At 31.7% G+C, this 21,386-nt stretch overlaps 1 protein-coding gene across 1 annotated transcript in view; it reads left to right on the top strand.

Moving 5' to 3' along the window:
• Positions 1 to 14,975, top strand: part of LOC145322008 (NPC intracellular cholesterol transporter 1 homolog 1b-like) — a 72,922-nt gene extending 57,947 nt beyond the window's left edge. Inside the window, exons 32-37 of the mRNA XM_080163739.1 lie at positions 6,767 to 6,898; positions 7,281 to 7,365; positions 10,595 to 10,663; positions 11,353 to 11,484; positions 12,706 to 12,839; positions 14,485 to 14,975. Coding sequence (XP_080019865.1) covers positions 6,767 to 6,898; positions 7,281 to 7,365; positions 10,595 to 10,663; positions 11,353 to 11,484; positions 12,706 to 12,839; positions 14,485 to 14,658 — 726 coding nt within the window. The 3' untranslated portion in view covers positions 14,659 to 14,975. The remainder of the gene's footprint in view (positions 1 to 6,766; positions 6,899 to 7,280; positions 7,366 to 10,594; positions 10,664 to 11,352; positions 11,485 to 12,705; positions 12,840 to 14,484) is intronic.
• The last annotated feature ends 6,411 nt before the right edge of the window (positions 14,976 to 21,386 follow it).

Below are 21,386 nucleotides of genomic sequence, written 5' to 3'. Positions count from 1 at the left end.
AAAAATATTGTAAAAACGAGTATTGTCTGAGAAAGAACATAGATAGCATTACAGATTATTCACTTATTTAGATTATTCAGTTATGAAATTTTTTATTTAATATTTAGCCTTAGTTTTAATGTATGTCTTTGAAGTAGACAACTAGCGAACCTGGTGGCTGAGAGCTAAACTATTAATTTTTTATTAGTAAACATTTTAAAGTTTTATCATGTTAATTAGATTTAAATATTACATTTAGGCTAATTTGAAAAAAAATAAATTTTTGATCATAAAAGGTGAACCCTCCTATTTTTAAACTAGGCGAAACATACTTTTCAGCTGCAATAAGACCGTCCGCGGCTGTTTGTTTTTTAAGATTCTAAATCAAATTGTATTTTAAATATTTTCTTTAATTTTTTTTAAAACATAATAAATTACAGAAAAATAATAATGATTAATAAGATAAAATTTTTTTTATTTTTTTTACATATATAGAATAGGTTATGATTAAGATGCAAAAAGCCGCGGACGGTTTAGATAAATAGCAGACAAATTATTTTAGTAGGGGGGAAGTAGTATTTTACAATGAAATTGGGGTGAGTATTCATCCTCTTATCCTTTTTCCTTATGGATGTATACCATATAATTACATGAACTTGTTAGGCTTATAGGAAAATTTTGAATGCTAGCTACAAAGAAGATAAAGTATAGAATGGAATTCAGGTAGAAGATTCTGCCTGGCTAGCCTGAAGTAAAATTGGAACTTTTGAAAGACCAAAACGGCTACAAGGCTGTTAGTAAATAACATGATTTCAGTAATTATTCAGAAAAAATATTCAAAATAAATTTCTTTTCCAATGATTTACTAAAAGCCATGTAGCCAAGAATCCAGCTTCCTCTTCCCTATTCACAATGGATTAAAAATGAATTTAATGTGCATATTAAACCTTAAAAAATAATTATGTAAGAAAATTTACAACAAAATATTGGTCTCAGTATTTATATTATAAAACTAGGTTGCGCTCTTATGTTTCTTATATTAGATGTTGATACAAATTAAACTTTTCTAGTTTTGTCCAACTAGTCATTGTGATTTGTACTTTATCATTATTGTCTTTACTGCGCAAGTCAAAGATTCCTTCAAATTTCCCAGAAATATTTAGGGTTTTCATTTCTATTCCTCCTTATTCTATGGCTAGCTAACACGTGAGATTAATTTGTGGTATATATTTGTAAAAAAGAAGATAATTAAAAATCTCCAGGCAATTTGGCAAAGTCACAGACTGCTTTTTAAGACTAAAATACAAAGAGATTAAACTATTTTATTTGTACATTAAAAATAGAATGAAAGAATAAAAAGCCCTATAAAATTTTATAGAATTTTTTCTTTTATGACATCTTTTATTCAAATGTATACCATATAATTACATGAACTTGTTAGGCTTATAGGAAAATTTTGAATAATAGATAACACGTGTATAGGCAGGTCTTCTGCTATTTGTGTCTTTTGGTTGTTCACTTTTCATGATTAAAAATACAATCCTTATTCCCCAGGTTACAATGACAACCTTTACTTCCTAATTTGAGACGCGGTATTGTTTTGTGTAGCACGCTTCAAAACAAGTTATTTTGTTTGTATTTGGAAATGATAAGAGGTGCGGTGTGTATTAATTCTTCTGGGAAAGAATTGTGCTTCTGAGTTGAAATTCACCCAGTATGCTATCCTACTTGCACAGATGCAAGACCAGGTATGTATTATATTCATGCGCAACAAATATAGGGCCTAATTATAGAATGTGTTGATTTAATTACTTGAAGTAAAAGCACATATATTCTTTTAATTTATTTATTTCATTAAAGACCAACATTATTTATACATTATGCTATATCGAATATAGTAAACTATAATACAGAGCTTTTCAAAAAAATTAAGTAATATGTTGGTTGTTTTTTAGTAATTTTTCATAGAAACTATACTAATAAAATTTTTACAATTTGACACGACACAAAAGAATTTGGCATTATATAAAATAATAATTAAAGCATTTTGGTAATTCATGATAAACTTTATATTAAAAAAAAATTTTGACCTCATGTAAATAATTTAGATAACATAACAACAAGTTACAACTTGGCAAAAAGTCTGTATGTTCATTTTAAGACATTGTGCATTTTATAGTTTCCAGCAGCTGCGCCACTTGCATCTAGGGGCTATGCATTCAAAAGGGGATAGCCTAACACCATCTCAAGGCTTTAACCTAATATTGAAATAGCATAAAACAATCCCAGGACTTATGTAAAGCTTCCCTTAGATGGAGAACTCGATAAGTTTAGTAGTTACTGAAATATTAGGCTTCAAACTAAGAAACCTTACTACTTTGTATAATTAGATATGAAACTTCTTCATGTTAGAATCTTACTGTTATCTAATGTTTTAAACATTGTGAATCTGGGATGATTTGGCACGATATAAAGTACTCTTTTGAAGAGCATTTTCATGTAAGAGAAACTGAATAAATTCATTTTTCTTATTTTACTTAATTAATTACTGTTATATAATACGAAACATAAAATAAAAAATAAATGTATTTCTTATCAAGTGGGTAGTACACAAGAAGATTTTCATATTATGTAATGTAATAATTAAAACCTTTTAAGGTAATTCATGATTCATATTTTCAAAAATTATCTTATATAAAATGTATCAAATGAAATCATTGTTTAATCAGTAAATAAGGTAGCTTGATAACAATGAAGTAGGGACTTATATCCAAATTATTACTGAAAACAAACCATTTAAATTTGACAACACCACCTTTGTCTGGAAGTTCTGCTGAATGTTCATTTTTACCCTACCCTCCCCCCCCCCCCCCCCAATGAATAAGCTTGGACGCCCTTGGATTATCCATCTCTATTTAGAGGTTTTTCTTTCCCACTCCTTCTTTCCTCATCCCTCATTTTTATGACGCAATTGAGGGAATTTCTACGTCTTCCTCCAAGCCTACACGTTACCATGGTCAATGATGATAAACAAATTAATCCCTTAAATATATTAAGATTATTGATGTAAAGTTTTAGATACTGCTGGATTTAATAAATATGATTTGGTACCCAAATGTTTTAAGCCAACAAATTATAAAATCATTATATCATCAAATTTGTACCAGTATGTTCTACCAGGGATCTAAAAGGATAAGACAATGGTCGATTGATTTATGCACAGTACATTCCCAATGATGATACACAAATTATCCGTAGATTATAATTAGTGGTTGAAACTTATTAAATAAAAAAAAATCTACATTCAATAAAGTCTCCAAAGTTGTTACGCCGCCAACGAGTAAGAAAGAATTATTATAAAACTTTGGGGACTAGTTTAATAAACAGCCCAAAGTCCCCTACCTTCCTGATAATTTATAGTCCACACCCTTCCTGAATTATTTACACTTTTATAAACAGACTTCAAAATTCAATATTTTTTATTTTGATGTATATTTATACTAATATAATGTATAACCATTAAATAAAAAGTTTTTTTCCTGAACTTTTACAAATATTTTGAATATTTAATGACAATTCAACTGTAAAGTAAGGAAAACTTCAAATACGTGAAAATGTTAAATTTGCGATCATAGCGAGCAAATCTTCAAAGAAGGTGTATTAACTTTTTTGCTTTTTATTTAAGATAGCTAGCCGGTGCTTTTAGTAAGTAGTAGATGTAAAATTTTTCATAGAATTCAGATATGTAATCGGTTTTTTTGTAGACCTCTTATTTTTAAAGTAATTTAAGTTTTTTAAAAAAATAATTAAGTCGGTTTTAAGGTACTAAAACGCAACAAAATAAAAGAAGAAAATGGCCAGTATGAACAAAAATAGTAAGATCTTTAATTTGACACCTTACTTTTAAAATTCTGTTGATTAATTATTGAAAAAATCTATTTTTTTAACCTCGGTTTAATAAAAACTTTAAACCTAAATATTTTCTCAAACAGACATAAACAATATGGGTTCATATATACCTTAAGAATCAGAAAAATATTACGAATCTATTCTAAGCAAAATTGAAAAAGTTTTATGAAACTATAATAAAAAAATAAGTTTATTTTAATAATCATAATTTTCGGCTTTAAAGGGTTGACTTGAACAAAACCTGAACAAAACCTGAACAAAACCTAAACAAATGTACATACACTGTAACAGATATTTTTTAAACACAAGAAACAATAATGCATTTTTAACTGCATTGTTTTGAAGTTTATAAACAAACTGAAGCATAATAATTTTCATTCTTTACATGTTATGTAAGTATCACTATTTTAATTGTAGTATCTATTGTATATATTGTTTGAACATTATCCTTTTTTTTTGTCAATTCTATTGGTTAAGTTTTGAGGTGAAGCTTCTTGATTCGTCAATTTTAGAGATTTTTGATTGGCTAGTTTAATAGTTACAATTAAGTGTTGCCTGTAAAAATATAATATTTTAGGCCATTTTTATTTTTTTAAGTTTTTACTTTTTTTCAATTTTGCTTAGAATGGATTCGTAATATTTTTCTGATTCTAAAGGTAAATATGAACCCATGTTTTTATGTCTGTTTGAGAAAATATTAAGGTTTAAAGTTTTTATTAAACCGAGGTTAAAAAAATAGATTTTTTCAATAATTACTCAACAGAATTTTAAAAGTAAGGTGTCAAATTAAAGATTTATTACTATTTTTGTTTATACTGGCCATTTTCTTCTTTTATTTTGTTGCGTTTTAGTACCTTAAAACCGACTTAATTATTTTTAAAAAAAACTTAAATTACTTTAAAGATAAGAGGTCTACAAAAAAAAACGATTGCATATCTGAATTCTATAAAAAATTTTACATCCACTACTTACTAAAAGCACCGACTAGCTATCTTAAATAAAAAGCAAAAAAGTTAATACACCTTCTTTAAAATTTAAAGTAGCAAATTTTATTAGTTTTAAAATCAATTTCAAGGTCCTATTAATCTTTATTAAATATTGGGTTTTTAATCTTCTTTATCAAGATGATTTTTTTAAATACAAAATTTGAAATTTTCAAATTTAATTTTAATTTACATAAATGTACAGGGTGTCCCTCGTAAACTGGTTTTTTTGAAACGCTTATTACTCCCTTAATATTTGAGCTATCTTCGTAAAATAAAAAGTATTTGACAGCCTGCTACTGACCATTTTATGGAGTAATGATGAAAAATTCACAAAATAAACAGGAAAAAATCTACGAGGTATTACATAAGAGACTAATTTTATTGAATTTAGACTAACCCAAAAGAAAATATTTGCTTTGTGAACTTTAAGATTAGCTAGGGTTCAAACGGCTGGTCGCTCAGACTTTCTAAGCACAAAAATGGAATAGGCTTGACATGGCATACCATAAATTCTCAATATTCAAGAATCTGAAGTGTAATATAAGTGAACAATACGTAAAAATAGACATAAAATTGATCTTTTTTGTTAATTTTTCATGTGAGCTCGCTACAAATGCACACAAGAACCTGAAATATACCAGACTTTTTAATTATACTACAATGCCAGTTCTTATAATGTCTGGAGTAAGTCTTTGTGATCCACCGTTTGACCACCAGCTGCTTTAAAAGTTAACTAAGGCATATTTTTCTTGTGGATTAGTCTTATATTCACTAAAATCAGCCTGTTATGTATTACCTTGTAGATTTTTTTCTGTTAACTTTGCGGATTTTTCATCACTATATCATTAAATGGTCAGTAGTAGGCTGTCAAATACTTTTTATTTTACTAAGATAGCTCAAATAGTAAGGGAGTAATAAGTGTTTCAAAAAAACCAGTTTACGAGGGACACCCTGTATGTATGATATTAGTAAAAATGATAGTATAGCATTAACAAACTTAGGGCAAAATCATTCCTCTAGCACCACCTTTAAACTTTTCCTTTAATTTAACTTAATAATACCTTTTACAGAGCTTCCAAAAATCTAAAAGTCTTAAAATGGTAAAAATTCTGCCTCTTACAAAAAAAAATGCTGAGAAAAAAAAATCAAGGGTTATTTCTCGCATCTTGTTATAAAGAGATTTCCGCGGATATAGAATGTACAATTATAAGATTAAAACCAGTTTTTTTCGACCCAAGATTCCTAAGGCTCGGGCTAAAAAAAACTGGTTTTAATCTTATGATTGTACATTTCTATATTCGTAGAAAACTGGATATAATACGATGCTAGACATAGTTTTTTTTTCGTATGGATGCAACCGGTTCTAACCCCCCGGTTTTGAATGAATGCGAGAAAAATGAATAAAAAACGTCAAAAAAATCATAAAAACCCTTTTTACAATGACTGACAACAGAAGTGGATTCTTGAAAAACTGTTTGGCTCATTGCCTCACTAAAATCAGTGAGGATCGCTAAAAATTAGGTGGGGATATTTTTGCCTCACTGCGATCCTCACTGATTTTAGTGAGGCAGTAGGCCAAAAAAGTTTTTTTAAGAATTCACCTCAGATTAACGAACCAAGTTTTTATGATATGGATGCTTTTTTGTAATGCATCTTAACCAGAAAAATTTGCTGTGTATCTTTAACTTTAATAGCAGCCGAGAAAATCACATTTTCACCAAAGCGTTAAGCACTGACGGACGGACAAACAAAGAAAATTTATAATAACAACGCAAAAGCAGAAAATATGTGAATATCTTACGAAAAAAATTCAATGTAAGAAATCGTGATATTTGTAAAATAAATAAATGTATGCTTCGGTTTGAAAGCCAAAAAATTTTTTTTTTGTCTAGGCAACACAAGACAAGATCTGGTTTGGAATGTCGTCCTCTCTCCCTCCTCCATCAGAATACCTCCCTGCCAAAGCTAAAGTTGATTCCATCATTATTGATTCTGGACTCAACCACTCTTTTCCAATTTCACCGGTAGGTTTTTTCTCTTTTGCAGGATGAAATGTTACATCAATGGATATAGGATACATGGTTATAGTGAGATATTCTCGCATACCCTGATACAATATTTCTCTCAGCTGGCAAATAAATCTATACACCTCCCCCCATTGTTATGAAGTTACCCCATCTCTTCACCTAACCATGGAGGAATATATTGACTAACATCTGAGGACTATATTAGCAACCAAAATTAACGACAAAAATCACCCTGTCACTTTATTCTATAACCAGTGTTACATCAAAAAGGTATTAAAACAAGTTTTCTATAATTTCAATCTATAGAAAGGGCAATTTTGTTTTTCATAATTGTGGAATACATAAATTGTCTTATCCCCTAATATCCCTGCTGCTTCAGATCTACCAAGCATGGGAGACAGATGCCATAATTGCTGCCGAGCTCTGGAGGAACCTGGCACTTGCACTGGTGGCTGTTGCAATAGGTAACATTTTTATTATAATCAAGGAATATAGAATAAAGATCATCGATAACTTAACTGGAACAATCCTACCACATTAGTAGTTAGAGCGAATTCGACGTTTTATAACTTTGAAATAAGCTGGATATGTCAAAATGATATTACTATTATCATTAAAGTGTTCTAAGCAACAAAACTGATAGAATCTAAAACTTTAAAATCAAAAATTCTAATCTGCAGTAGGGATAATTTTGCTTATTATAACTGGGGGTGTACATCTTACAACTTATCTGCCATTGTCCTATCCCTTAAGGCCCCTGACACAAAATTGTTATAATTGCGCAGCTAACCTACAAATGATCAGCAATATGCATGCATATTTTAATAAATTACATAAAAGAATCATCAAATAAAAACGAAACTTTATCATAAATATTTCAAATAATTAAATAGGAAAAAATAATTAGTTGGTTAATTATTGAATAAATATCATCTCCGCATTCCAAATGGGATACCCTACAATATAAATACTACAGGAATCTTAAAGAATGATAAATTATAATAAACAAAATTACCCTTTGTGTAAATGCAGGTGTGAATTTGGCAACAAAACTCTGTTTATGACAGTAGAGGTTGGTATAATTTTGTCAAATTCACAGCTAAAAAAAACAGTTTTCTAAAAATACAGTCGTACTGCAATGTAATGTACACAATCTAAATTATTGGTGGAAAAGAATAGACACTGTAACTTTGGATAACCTTATCAACATTTAACATTACCTTCAAAGTTTTGAAGATAACGAATAAGGATACGAGTTCAAATACTTTAGGGTGAATTATAATTTAAAGTTTATTGTCCCCTCCCTCCCTGATTAATTACCTACACGTGATTAATAAAGAGAAGAGGTTAATAATATTTTAGTATGTCAGTAGCGTAGCTACTCTTTAGCAGGGAAAAGGGAATGTGATTCTGACAAACAATTATAAAGGAAAATTTCTCCACAACCCCTTTCCCCTTTTCCTTCCCATCTTACCCACCTATCTTTAATTACACAAAAAACAAAATATACTTTTAAAGGTTTCGTGATTTTTTATAGAATTGATTGTTAGAATAGCTACCCCTGACCTCTGATAGGTCAAAACTAGTAGAATAATATCAGTATTTAATTTCAATAGTTATATCAACTCCAAAGAAGTGCAGAAGGGGAATGCTAAGGTGTGCATACACCCCGAGGGGTCCACCTCATATACCCTCTTGACAGGGGTCTACAATCTCCTGTAATACAGCCAGGGAAAGGGTGTCTAGTAAAATTGTCACACCCCCATTAAAATTAAGAAGGTTATAGAAAAATATTTTACAAACCAAAAAAAATGTTTTTCAAAGCGAAGCTTTTCTATAATTAGGGTCGGTCCGTCCGTACGTCCGTCCGTCCGTACTTCCGTCTGTCCGAGATAGATAGCTTTTATTCGTTAATTTAGGCATGTTAGAATTGTCCTATCAATTTCAAACTTTGCATGATGATTCCTGTAGTAGTTAGGTACGATTTAGAAAGCGTAGCAACTCTATAATCATTACCAGAATGTCCGTACGTCCATTTTAAACATGTTGATTTTTTCTACTTTTTTAACAACATATTTTTATGTGATCTAATTATCCGTTTGATCTGATTTTTGGTATATTGATTCCTGGGACAACAAAGAACAATTTTATAAGCGAAGCAACTCTATAATCAAGTCATAAAAATGTAAGTATGTCCATGTCCTGTATCAAGCTACTTACACCTTTGCTTCGACTCTTATACTATTATATTCTGATTATTCAGTTCAGACACTATACAAGTGTTAATGTCCGTTTGTCCTACCGTTTCAGTGCTTCGTTTTTATGGATGTTGTCATCCTTGTTTTTAAAGAAATTTAAATCAAAACCCCCTAGGGTTCCCGCTCCTTTACACCACCCTGTCGATAAATAATGTCTCTAATGTACACCTCTCCATTTTAGTTAAAGAGGGGGGGGGGGGTGATCAAAAATCTTTCGAGAGTGTCATAGTTTTTGGGTGCGCTTGGAGTTTTAGAGGGAAAAGTAAATTGTTGGTCGTTATATTGCGTTATTTTTAAATGAATCAAAATAAGGGAGGGGGTTAGTTTTATTGTTTTTGTTATTTTGTTGGTATTTGGTAGTCCTGCAGGGTTAGGTCTACCCGCAGGTCTACATAAAAAATATCCCCCCCACCTTCTTTATTTTTTGAAAAAACACACCGAAAACGTTCTAAATGAATTTCAACATTTACATGTTTGTCTTTTTCAAAATGTGTACAATTTGTTTATTGTACTCTGCTTCGCTATCTATGGACATTGTAAATTGTGATTCTTGTTTTATTCTAATTAACATCTCATCCACACGTTGATAATATTTTTAATATCAAAACATTTACGCCGTAATTTTGATTAATTATCAAATATTAATAAAAATGTGAAAACATATTTTTTTAAAATGATCTTAGATTAATTTGTTTTTATCAAATATTTTTTAAAGTCATACAAAAATTTTATTGGGAGCAAATCTACTCTGTAATTTTAACTCGTGAATGTATGTGTATATTAGTGAAACCTACGACGGTGGCTCAACACAGAGCGCATCCATTCGATGTCGGAAAGATGATAGGTTCGAATTTCGGCCCGACACCGTATCATAAGCAAAGATGTTAAAGATGGTTCCTACTGTTTCTCTGTCAGGTGCGCGACATGATTAGTTAGAGTATGGGGAATGTCATGTCCCAAAACAGGCTCAACTAATTAATTACCATTCACGGTTAGGGCTTCCCGAAAGAGGTCGTGCATTTAATGGTTGGTTGGTTAGGATGGTTGCCAAAAGGACGTTTGACCTTATAACCAAGCAAATCAATTAACAACGTTTTGTTCAGAGATAATAAAATAAGATCTCTTGGTGTATCCAGAGCTGGATCTTTAAATCATTTCAACAATGCGCTAAATCGGGGTGCGCACAATTGAAATGATTTAAAGATCCAGCTCTGTCCTTAAAGGCTATCCGAAGCTATTGTCGACATAAACCATGTGTTTTTAAGTAAATTTTCTACGAATATTAAGATAAAAATCATAAGATTAGAACCCGCTTTGTTAGCCCGGGCCTTCAGTCCCTCGAAGCTAACCATTCTAGTTTTAATCTTATAATTTTATTTTTTTATATCTGCGGACAGCTGTCTATAATATGATGCAATAAATAACTATTATTTAGTTTGTTGGATATTTTTGGTTGATGTGAGAATCTGTCTTCTAGTAATGCTCTGTGTTCTGCTTACTTTAGGTAATCATAATAAGCAAAGCTACTCAATATTTTTATATCCGCTGGATTAGAGCCGGTTATCAGCCATACTAAAAAAATCATCTACAGTATCGTATTACAGACAATTTTACATGAATACAAAATAAAAATCTTAATACAAGTTTTGTTAGCCCGGGACGTCGGCACCTTAGAGCTAATAAAACTGAATTTAATCCTTAAATTTTTCATTATAATATCCGCGAAAAGCTGCCTATGATACGATGAAATATTTAACTTTAATTCCAAAATTTAACATTTATTTTAATTTAAAAATTATAAAATCAAAATTTTATTCATATTTAAATATACCTATGTACATTAAGAAGGGGGACAAACAGTCTCAAATTTCAGCCATGTGAAGTCCTAAAAATGAGAGATTATCCGCCTCTTTTTTAGGGGTTTTCTTTTCCTCTCTTCTCCCTTATTTTTATTACTTCGCATGCTTGATTTTTTACATTTTGTCCCTTTCCATACTTCAAATTTAGATGAAAAAGAATTATAAGAAAATTTTAATCGGTGACACAACTTTGAATTTCCAAATTTTAATGTTTCCTTGTAAAAGTACCACCGTATTATTGGATGTCTTAAAATAAAGAGACATGTGATTGGTTTTAGTGGCAAGTAATAAATACGTAAATTCAAACTTGTGTCATCCTTTTATTTAATCTTAGTTGACCTCGTGGGAGTGCTTCATTACTGGGACATTACCATAGATGTATTATCCTGTGTAAACATCGTACTGGCCACTGGGTTATCTGTGGACTATTCTGTACACTTGGCACATGCTTATCTAACAGCTCCAGGTATAAACTTATTGAACGAAGCCTGCAGCAATTATATGTTTCATCCTGCCTGAACATTGTGCTGGCCACTTGGTTATCTGTGGACTATTCTGTACACTTGGTACATGCTTATCTAACAGCTCCAGGTATAAACTTATTAAAGGAAGCCTGCAGCAATTAATTGATTCATCCTGCCTTAACATTATGCTAGCTACTGGGTTATCTGTGGACTATTTTGTACACTTGGCACATGCTTATCTAACAGCTCCAGGTATAAACTTATTAAAGGATGCCTGCAGCAATTATATGATTCATACTGCCTGAACATTGTGCTAGCTACTGGGTTATCTGTGGACTATTCTGTACACTTGGCACATGCTTATCTAACAGCTCCAGGTATAAACTTAATAATGGAAGCCTGCAGCAATTATATGATTCATCCTGCCTGAACATTGTGCTAGCTACTGGGTTATCTCTGGACTATTCTATACACTTGGCATATGCTTATCTAACAGCTTCAGGTATAACCTTATTAAAGGATGCCTGCAGCAATTATATGATTCATACTGCCTGAACATTGTGCTAGCTACTGGGTTATCTCTGGACTATTCTGTACACTTGGCACATGCTTATCTAACAGCTTCGGGTATGCGCTTAAAGGATGCCAACAAGAATTATAGCAATTTAAAGATTTTAAAAATGTGACCAATAGATGTCATTCCAAAATTTGGATGTATGTTTAATGTTAATAAACTTTTTACTCTAAAATTTTTGGAATATGATATAGTTGTGGCAATCTTTCTGTTCTTGAAATGTTTTTTTTTTGCTGCAGACATCCTTCATAACCAATGGCTTTAATTTGGCTTTTTATTTTCAAGTACCTATTTAACTATTATAATTTTAGGGATATTAAAGGATAAGACAATAAGTTAATGTACTGTACATACGCAATGATACCAAAAATATACCATATATCTAGGTTTCTAAAGTTTAGACATGTATACAAATTTGAACCAACCAATCAAGTTTAAAGAAAAGTACCTAATCTTTCAGTCGTTAAAGGAAGAAAATATAGAAAAAATTTCTTTGGGTACTAGTATAGTTTCTCTAGTACAGTATCCCCTACCTCCCTTAATATTCCAACTTTATATATATCTTTTGACATTTTTTATTTAACATGTAGGCGTCAAACCATTGTTATTGCTACTCTACTTGTAGACACTCTTTTGCTTTTACTTTTAGGTTCAAGAGAAGAGAAAGTATATACCGCCCTGACAAACCTTGGCCCTGCAATTCTAAATGGGGGAATGACAACATTTCTGGCCCTCATAATTCTACCTTTCTCTACCTCTCATGTGTTTATTACATTTTTTAAGGTAGGCAACAATGGACATATTATTACTTGGTTCTTACACCAGATTTTTATGTTCTCTAATAAATTGAAACTCGGAGCGGGTTAAAAAAAACTATACCCTCCATACACCTCCTGTACACGATTCACTCCCTTTCTACTGGATGAAAGAACTGACCAAAAATGAGGTCCATATTAGCAAGCTAAATTGGCGACAAATTTTCTCCTGCCATTATATCCACTCATATCCTATATCTATTATTATGTCAAGAAAACTTTTCTGCTTGTAAAAAATAATTAAAATAAAGAGCAATGTGTTACACAGTTGAACAAGGATGACAACATCCATAAAAGCGAAGCACTGAAACGGTAGGACAAATGGACACTAACACTTGTATAGTGTCAGAACTGAATAATCAGAATATAGTATAAATGTCGAAGCAAAATTGTAAGTAAAATTGTTGAAAAACTGCTTGATACAGAATAATGTTTATGGACATACTTACATTTTTAGGACTTATGATTATAGAGTTGCTTTGCTTATAATATTGTACTTTGTTGTCCCAGGAATCAGTATACTAAAAATCAGATCAATCGGATTATTAAATCACATAAAAAAGGCGTTGCTACAAAAGACCAACTCTACAAAAGACCAACGCCTACAAAAGACCAACTTTTAAAAAATCGTAATGCTAGAAGTTCATAGCCGCAGAGCTCGGCCCCCTAGCCTGCCTAGCCGCGGGCGCTCTGCTCCCTTGCCTATAACCTAACCTAACCTATATGTATGAATGTTTAATGTACATTAATTTATTTATAGTTTAGAATATCATGGATTTTACAAAAAGTGGTTGGTAGATTTTTTTCAAATTTTTAATATTTTTTACAATATTTAGGTAAGGTTAGGTTAGGTTATAGGCAAGGGGGCCGAGCACCCGCGGCTAGGCAGGCCAGGGGGCCGAGCGCTGCGGCCATGTATTGATTATGTAATACATTATTAATAAACTTAATGTTTATATAACAATATATAGGTGTTGGTCTTTTGTAGGCGTTGGTCTTTTGTAGAGTTGGTCTTTTGTAGGCGTTGGTCTTTTGTAGAGTTGGTCTTTTGTAGCAACGCCCATAAAAATTTGTTGTTAAAAAAGTAAAATAATCAACATGTTTAAAATGAACGTACGGACATTCTGTTAATGATTATAGAGTTGCTATAGAGTTGCTACGCTTTCTAAATCGTACCTAACTACTACAGGAATCACCATGCAAAGTTTGAAGTCAATAGGACAATTCTAACATGCCTAAATTAGCGAAAAAAGCTATCCGTTACGGACGGACGGACGGACGGACGGACGGACGGACGGACGGACGGACGGACGGACGGACGGACGGACGGACGGACGGACGGACGGACGGACGGACGGACCGACCCTAATTATAGAAAAGCTTCGCTTTTAAAAATAGAAAATTATATTTTGCGTAGAAACAGTAGTACACACTGCGAAGTTACTGTATTGTTTAAACTTCATAGATACTAAACAGTCTAGCCTGTGTAAAGACTGTTTCTCGACCATGTCGTTGTTATAGAGAATCTTCACTGCTAATAATGAAATTTTCTCCATGTTGACTAGCGGAGGCACAATAATTTTTCTTACGGTGAACATATTTTTTAATTTTAGGTATTCGCACTGACCGTCCTGTTTGGTCTTTACCATGGACTTATCTTTCTACCTGTAGTCTTATCCTTCATTGGTCCACAGGATAAGGAATCCCAGGCTACAACCTCTAATGTCAATAATTATCCTATTCATGTTAATCAAGCATTTGATGCCAGCGATTATGATAAGAACTAATGTTGTAAAATATATTTCAGTATGGCTTTGAGACCGATTAATATACGCTGGATTATAACAGGTTCTCAGCCATACTAAAATCATGTATTGTATCGAGTTATAAAAAGTTTAGCAGAAAAAAATATGATTAATTCTTGTTTTAGATAGTATAATGTTTTATTTTTTTTAACCGCGGAAAGCTGTCAAAAATACAATGCGATAAATAACTATTAAAAGTATTAAGTTAAATCTTACTTTTTATGACTGAATTATCATTATAAAAGATTTAGTAATAATATTCTTTATATATTTGAAAAAATAAAAATATCTAATATTTACATTTTACATGATGTTTTATTGACACCATGGAATCTGTCCCGATTTTGTATAACTTTTGCGGAACATGTTCCAGTTACGTCATATTTTTCTTTCCCGAAAAAGGGAAGGGGGAAAGAAAAAAAAGGGAAGGGGGGAAGAAAAAAGAGATGGGAGAAAAGGGGATTTTCCCCATCTCTTTTGAAGAGATTTTCTTCCCCCCTTATCTTTTTCGGGAAAGAAAAATATGACGTAACTGGAACATGTTCCGCAAAAGTTATACAAAATCGGGACAGATTCCATGGTGTCTGTTTTATTTCTAAACAATCGGATACGCCCCTAGAGCTCCCTAGTAGAAGTCAGGGACTTACAAATAGCCTCAAACCATACCAAAAGCTATATGAAGCTTCAAATGTTTATTGGTTCAGTAATTAGAGACATATATGTTATGAGTTATCCAAAAATTTGTCCATAGAAAGTGACATATTTTTTAAAAACGTTTATGTTAATGTAAAAAAAAGTTGGTATTATAATACATTAATGTTGAAACGTTTTGATTCTGAAATCTAATCTTTCGATGTTGTTGTTTTTTTTTCAGTTGTGCAACTTTTTTACAAGTCTTAGCTGTATGTTCATAATCTACAGAAAAAAGGTTATAAATATAATTAGAAAGGGTTTATGGAATGTTATAAGCTTCCCCATAAAATCGAGAAGTATTTAGTAATTAATATTGATCAAAGTATTACCATCATATAAGAATGAATTTAATACATATTAACAGAGCAAAATTTGACATCAATTTAGCTTTCTAATATAGACCTCATTTTGGTCAGTTCATTCATCTAGTAAGTGGGAAGATGGTGGATTTTAGCCAGCTGCAAGCATCACTTTATCAAAGTACTTGAAAATCTGGTGTAACATCCAAGTAGATAATATATCAATTTATATCGAATTTAAAATTGCTGACAAAATATCAACATAATGATATTTTAATTGCATTATGACAGGCAAGTAAATCCAAGCTTTATGTAATTTCGCTATTTTTTATTTTCTGAGGATTTTCTGTTCTTGATTGTAATTGAAAATATTTGTTGGGTAGGAGAAGAGGCCTCTTATTATTTTCTAGACATAATTGAAATTTAATCCTCTCATAATAGTTATATATTGTACATTACCATGGCTGAGAAATTGGGAAAAATAAAGATGTTAAAAATGAATTTATATAAAAGTAACAGGGTGTCTGTGTCTGTTTGCGTGAATATAAGGATTTCGCTAACTGCTGAACCTATATGATTATTTTTTTACAATGCACATTGGGGCAAATCAAGCAAAAAGGGGATTTAATTATTTAGTACCCTTAAAATTCATCCCACAAAAATTTCATTTTTTTCTTTTTTGTACGCAACTTAACAACGAACAAATTTGCTTTTATGTTTTTTTCTGTCATTTGAAAGGAACATGGAGATAAAGGTCATTTAATGAAGGTAGATAGAAAATTACCGGAATAACACCCCACGAAAATAGCCCCCCTTTACCCTATCCATCTATCTATTAATCTTTCTATCCATCCGTCTATCTATTCATCTATCTATCCATCTATCTATCCATCTATATATCTATCTATCTATCTATCCATCTGTCTATCCATCTATCTATCCATCTATCTATCCATCCATCTATCCATCTATCTATCCATCTATCTATCCTTCTATCTATCCATCTTTCTATCCATCTGTCTATCTATCTATCTATCCATCTATCGATCCATCTATCTATCCATCAACTATTTATCTATCTATCCATCAACTATCCATCTATCCATCCATCTATCTATCCATCTATCTATCCATCTATCTATCCATCTATCTATCCATCTGTCTATCCATCTATATATCCATCTGTCTATCCATTTACTCATCATCTATCTATCCATCTATCTATCCATCTATCTATCCATCTGTCTATCCATCTATCTATCCATCTATCTATCCATCTATCTATCCATCTATCTATCCATCTATCTATCCATCTATCTATCTATCCATCTTTCTATCCATCTGTCTATCTATCTATCTATCCATCTATCGATCCATTTATCTATCCATCTATCTATCCATCTATCTATCCATCTATCTATCTATCCATCTTTCTATCCATCTGTCTATCTATCTATCTATTCATCTATCGATCCATCTATATATCCATCAACTATTTATCTATCTATTCATCAACTATCCATCTATCCATCCATCTATCTATCCATCTATCTATCCATCTATCTATCCATCTGTCTATCCATCTATCTATCCATCTGTCTATCCATTTACTCATCCATCTATCTATCGATATATCTATTCATCTACCTATCCATCTAACTATCCATCAAAGTGTTCAAAGTGTCAAATTTGGGGTCATAGAATTCATTTCAGTAGAAGGGGAGAGGATGGTGTAAAGGGGGTGGATGGGGATTCTTATTTTAACAAGCTACAAGTTTCACTTAATAATAAATCCATTATAAATGTGGGCATTATTGATATAGATTTTTATTAGCTAATATCTATATTTATAATGATATTATGATTCTTGTTTACTGTTTATATGTATACTAGCGGCTTCGCCCCTAGCCTCTATGGGCTTTGCTCCAAGAGGTAATTAAACAAGGATGACAACATCCATAGAAGCGAATCTCTGAAATGGAAGGACAAACGAACATTAACACATGTGAAGTGTAAGAACCTAATATTAATGCATGTCTATAAAAGATTGTAAATAAAACTGATTAAATACATGTTACTGTTTAAGGACATACTGATGTTTTTAGGGCTTGATTATAGAGATGCTTCGCTTATAACACTATACCTTAATGTACTAAGAATAAGTACTGAGTATTCAGTAAATCACATGAATAGGATATTTTTAACATTCAAAACCATTATTTGTTGTCATAAAAGTAAAAAATCAGCTTGTTATAAAGGACCAGTAGATATATTCCCTGAAGAGTATAATCTAATCGGTTTTGTGGTTACCGAGATCTATTGGTACGGACGGACAGACAAACATACATCAAGCTACTTTGTATTATAGATTAACATCCAGGGATCTAAGGAACAAAACAATAACCGATTAATGTATGTACATCCCCAATATAGATACATTAAATAATAAATTATTTTACAAAATTGATTGTCTGTAGATGACAATTAGTGGTTGAAAAGTTTTGATACTCATCTTATTGAACCAACCAATAAAAAATCAATAAAATTTCCTAAAGTTGTTATGCCAACGAATACAAAAACGTTATTATAAAACTTTGAAGTTTGGGGACTAGTGTAATGTCCCCTCCCTTTCTAAATAAAACTGAAGACGCTAAACATGAAGACCATGTAACTACAAAACTTAAAAACAAAGCATTACCAATAGTCAGACAGATAGACTACTTGCTAATTCATATTTAAAATGATTATAAGAACACTACGTTATTTGAATGTTAGCTTTACCTTTCCGCAGTGAGGGAGGGGACATTGGGCTGTTTATAACACTAGTCCCCAAAGTTTTACAGTTGTGTTGTCTTTAAACATTTTAACTACTAACTTTGATCTACACAAGGGGTAATTTTGTGTATTATCATTGGGGATGTACATCAATTTATTGACCTTTGTCTTCTCCCTTTAGATCCCTGATATTTGTAATAATCCATAGAAACGCTTATTTAGTTACATTAAAACATCAAACATAAAGAGGTTTAGATTTAGGTTTAGCACCCCCCCTTCCCTCCCCTCCCCATCATTTAGTCAATAGAACTTGAAAATATTCATTATCAACTTATATTCAAAGTCTGATCAAATGAATATTTCTCATAACTATGTTTTTGCGTCTTTTATTTATATGTATTACATCTTACATTTGACTTTAAAAGCGCATTTAAAAGCTTTTTCTTACAATCTTTTCTTGCACCCACCTTTAGAAAACGGGCTAAAAACCCCTACGGGGGCGCAGGGGGGTAAATGAAACCAGTACAGGCGATTATAATATGTCTTTGGGCAATCAAATATCGTTTTTTTAGTCGGTGGCAACCAGTGAAAACATGTTTCCTGATACTGTCTACTTAAATGTTGATTTTAAAACAAACAAAAATAAACTAAAATCTTGACTTCAACTAGAATTATTTAGGACTAATTTCTTCAATTTGTGTTTTTTTCTTTTATACTGTCAAAATATATGTAATGCATGACTCATCAAAAGTTATTTTGTCTAATTACGTTAATTCTAAGAGATTTTATAATACTTTTAAAATTGTTGGTGAAACACAAAAAGTATGCCTTTTTCTGTAAGAAAATTTTTGCATTTCTTGACTTCCATGCATTAGAATGCTTACTTGAAAAGCGTATTTTTACGATTCCTTTGAAATCTGATGTACATTGGGTATGATAATACTCATAGAATGTTTAAAACTTGATTTGGGGGTGGTGAATTGATGCCCCTTGTTGCCCCTATGTGCAATGTAGCTTCTCATAGGTTCTGTGGAGGTTTATAAGGGTACCACTACCTTCCCAAGAGAAATCACCCTTAGAAAATATGACCCCATACATTTATTTTTTTTTTATTTTTCTTTAAAAAAAATTAAAATGGAAGGTCGACTTAACAACAAACAGTTTTAACCTCCCCGGACCTATGAGGAGCTACACTGTAAAGGAGAATTATATCAGTTCAGCGGTTCGTGAGATACTTCGGTACAAACAGACAGAGAGGCCAACAAACATCCTGTTTCTTTTATATAAATAAGGATAAAATCAACTTGACTATGTATTTTTCTTCATATACTGTGTAAAATTTAAGATGGTATTACATAGTTCTCTTGAAAAGGATATCCAATCTATGTACATATATACATTATACAAGAGATTTAAATCTAGGCGTGGTCACAAGTGATTCAAAAATAAATTAATTTAATTATTTTTTTTGTGTTTGTGCCTGTGTCGAGTTTTGCACCAGACTGCAACATACTAGCGACGTAACAAATGGTACATACTGCTGTTATGTCTGGCATGTGACAATAATATCTAAAGTAGGAGGTATGCATTGGTCTATAAACAGACCCAACTCCTATCCATGACAGTAGAGCTTATTGATGATGGTCGTGCAATCAAAGGATTGGTTATATTTTGGGTATAACTTAACCTACATATAGCAACATGTTCAGTTCAAGAAGAACGATAAACTAATGTTGTTTAATTAGTAGATATCATTGACATTGATGTAATCCACAGTTATGATAAACAAAATAACCCTTTTATCTAGTTTAAAATTATGAGTTGAAAGCTTTTACATTGTACTTTGAACAATTATTTAATCAATCAATCTAACCCCTCAATGTTTTTAAGCTTACAAATGACAAAACGAGTTTTACAGACATTTGAGGGGCAGTTCCCATAAGCTGCACTCTAATAAATTTCTTGAATAAAAATCGTCATCTTTGAAGTAGGGAAACTACGAAGCATTTAATTAAAAATTTTCAAGAGAGCTTTATAAGAGCTACCCACTGTAAAATATCTAATTTCTATATATTTTATCTAATAGCATTGCATAATTGTTACTAAATCAGGGATTTCCCAAATATTAGTTGCAAATGGGAATTTGGAGGTTTCACCTAAAGTGCGGAGTAGAAACCATAAACCCCTTTCACCTTTACTTTGAAATATCGAAAATAAGGTTGTAGGGTAATTTTATATTTTTTTTAGGTTAGGTTAGGTTATATTGTGCACTGTGTAGCCCCGCAAGGATTAAGCATAATAATAATCTTCTCCGTCCTCGCTTCAATATAATTTATTTTTTTTTTGGGGGGGGGGGGGTGAGTTTCTGATGTTGCACGAAGTTTATGCGAGAGGAGATAATGGCATCGCAAAAATATTTTTTATTTGGTAGGTTTGTATCCCCAATACATCCCTTCCCTTGGATGTCCTTGATTCATTGGCCAAAGTAGGTTGGAGTTGGTTGAGACGGAACTTGGACTAAGTAGCCTCAGACAAAGTAGCCTGGGACAAAGTAGCCTCGGACAAAGTAGCCTCGGGACATTTACTTAAGAAAAGAAGCCTCCTAAGGAAAATATACAGGTGGTTTAGAATTTGGTGAATTTTACAAAAAATTTCAATATTGTTTTACAGGGGGCTGAGTGATACTCACAGCTGGATAAATAACTCTCTTTACGCCATCTCCTCCTCTCCTACTGAATGAAAGAACTGGCAAATACGTAAGGTCCATATGAGAAACCTAATTTGACTAAGTAAAAAATCTCTCAATGGTAGTCCCCAAAGTATTTATTACTAGCCTTTTTATAATCGTTTTATTTCCCTAAAGAAAGCATACAAATATTTTTTTAAAATTAATCTCAAAATTTATTATATTTTATTATCAAAAAAAATCATTTATGAAAATTT

Source organism: Acartia tonsa, chromosome 6, assembly GCF_053477335.1.
Source record: "Acartia tonsa isolate MP-2025a chromosome 6, ASM5347733v1, whole genome shotgun sequence".
Lineage (NCBI taxonomy): Eukaryota > Metazoa > Arthropoda > Copepoda > Calanoida > Acartiidae > Acartia > Acartia tonsa.
The sequence above is the reverse complement of the archived record's forward strand: the minus strand, read 5'-3'. Positions and strand labels throughout refer to the sequence as shown.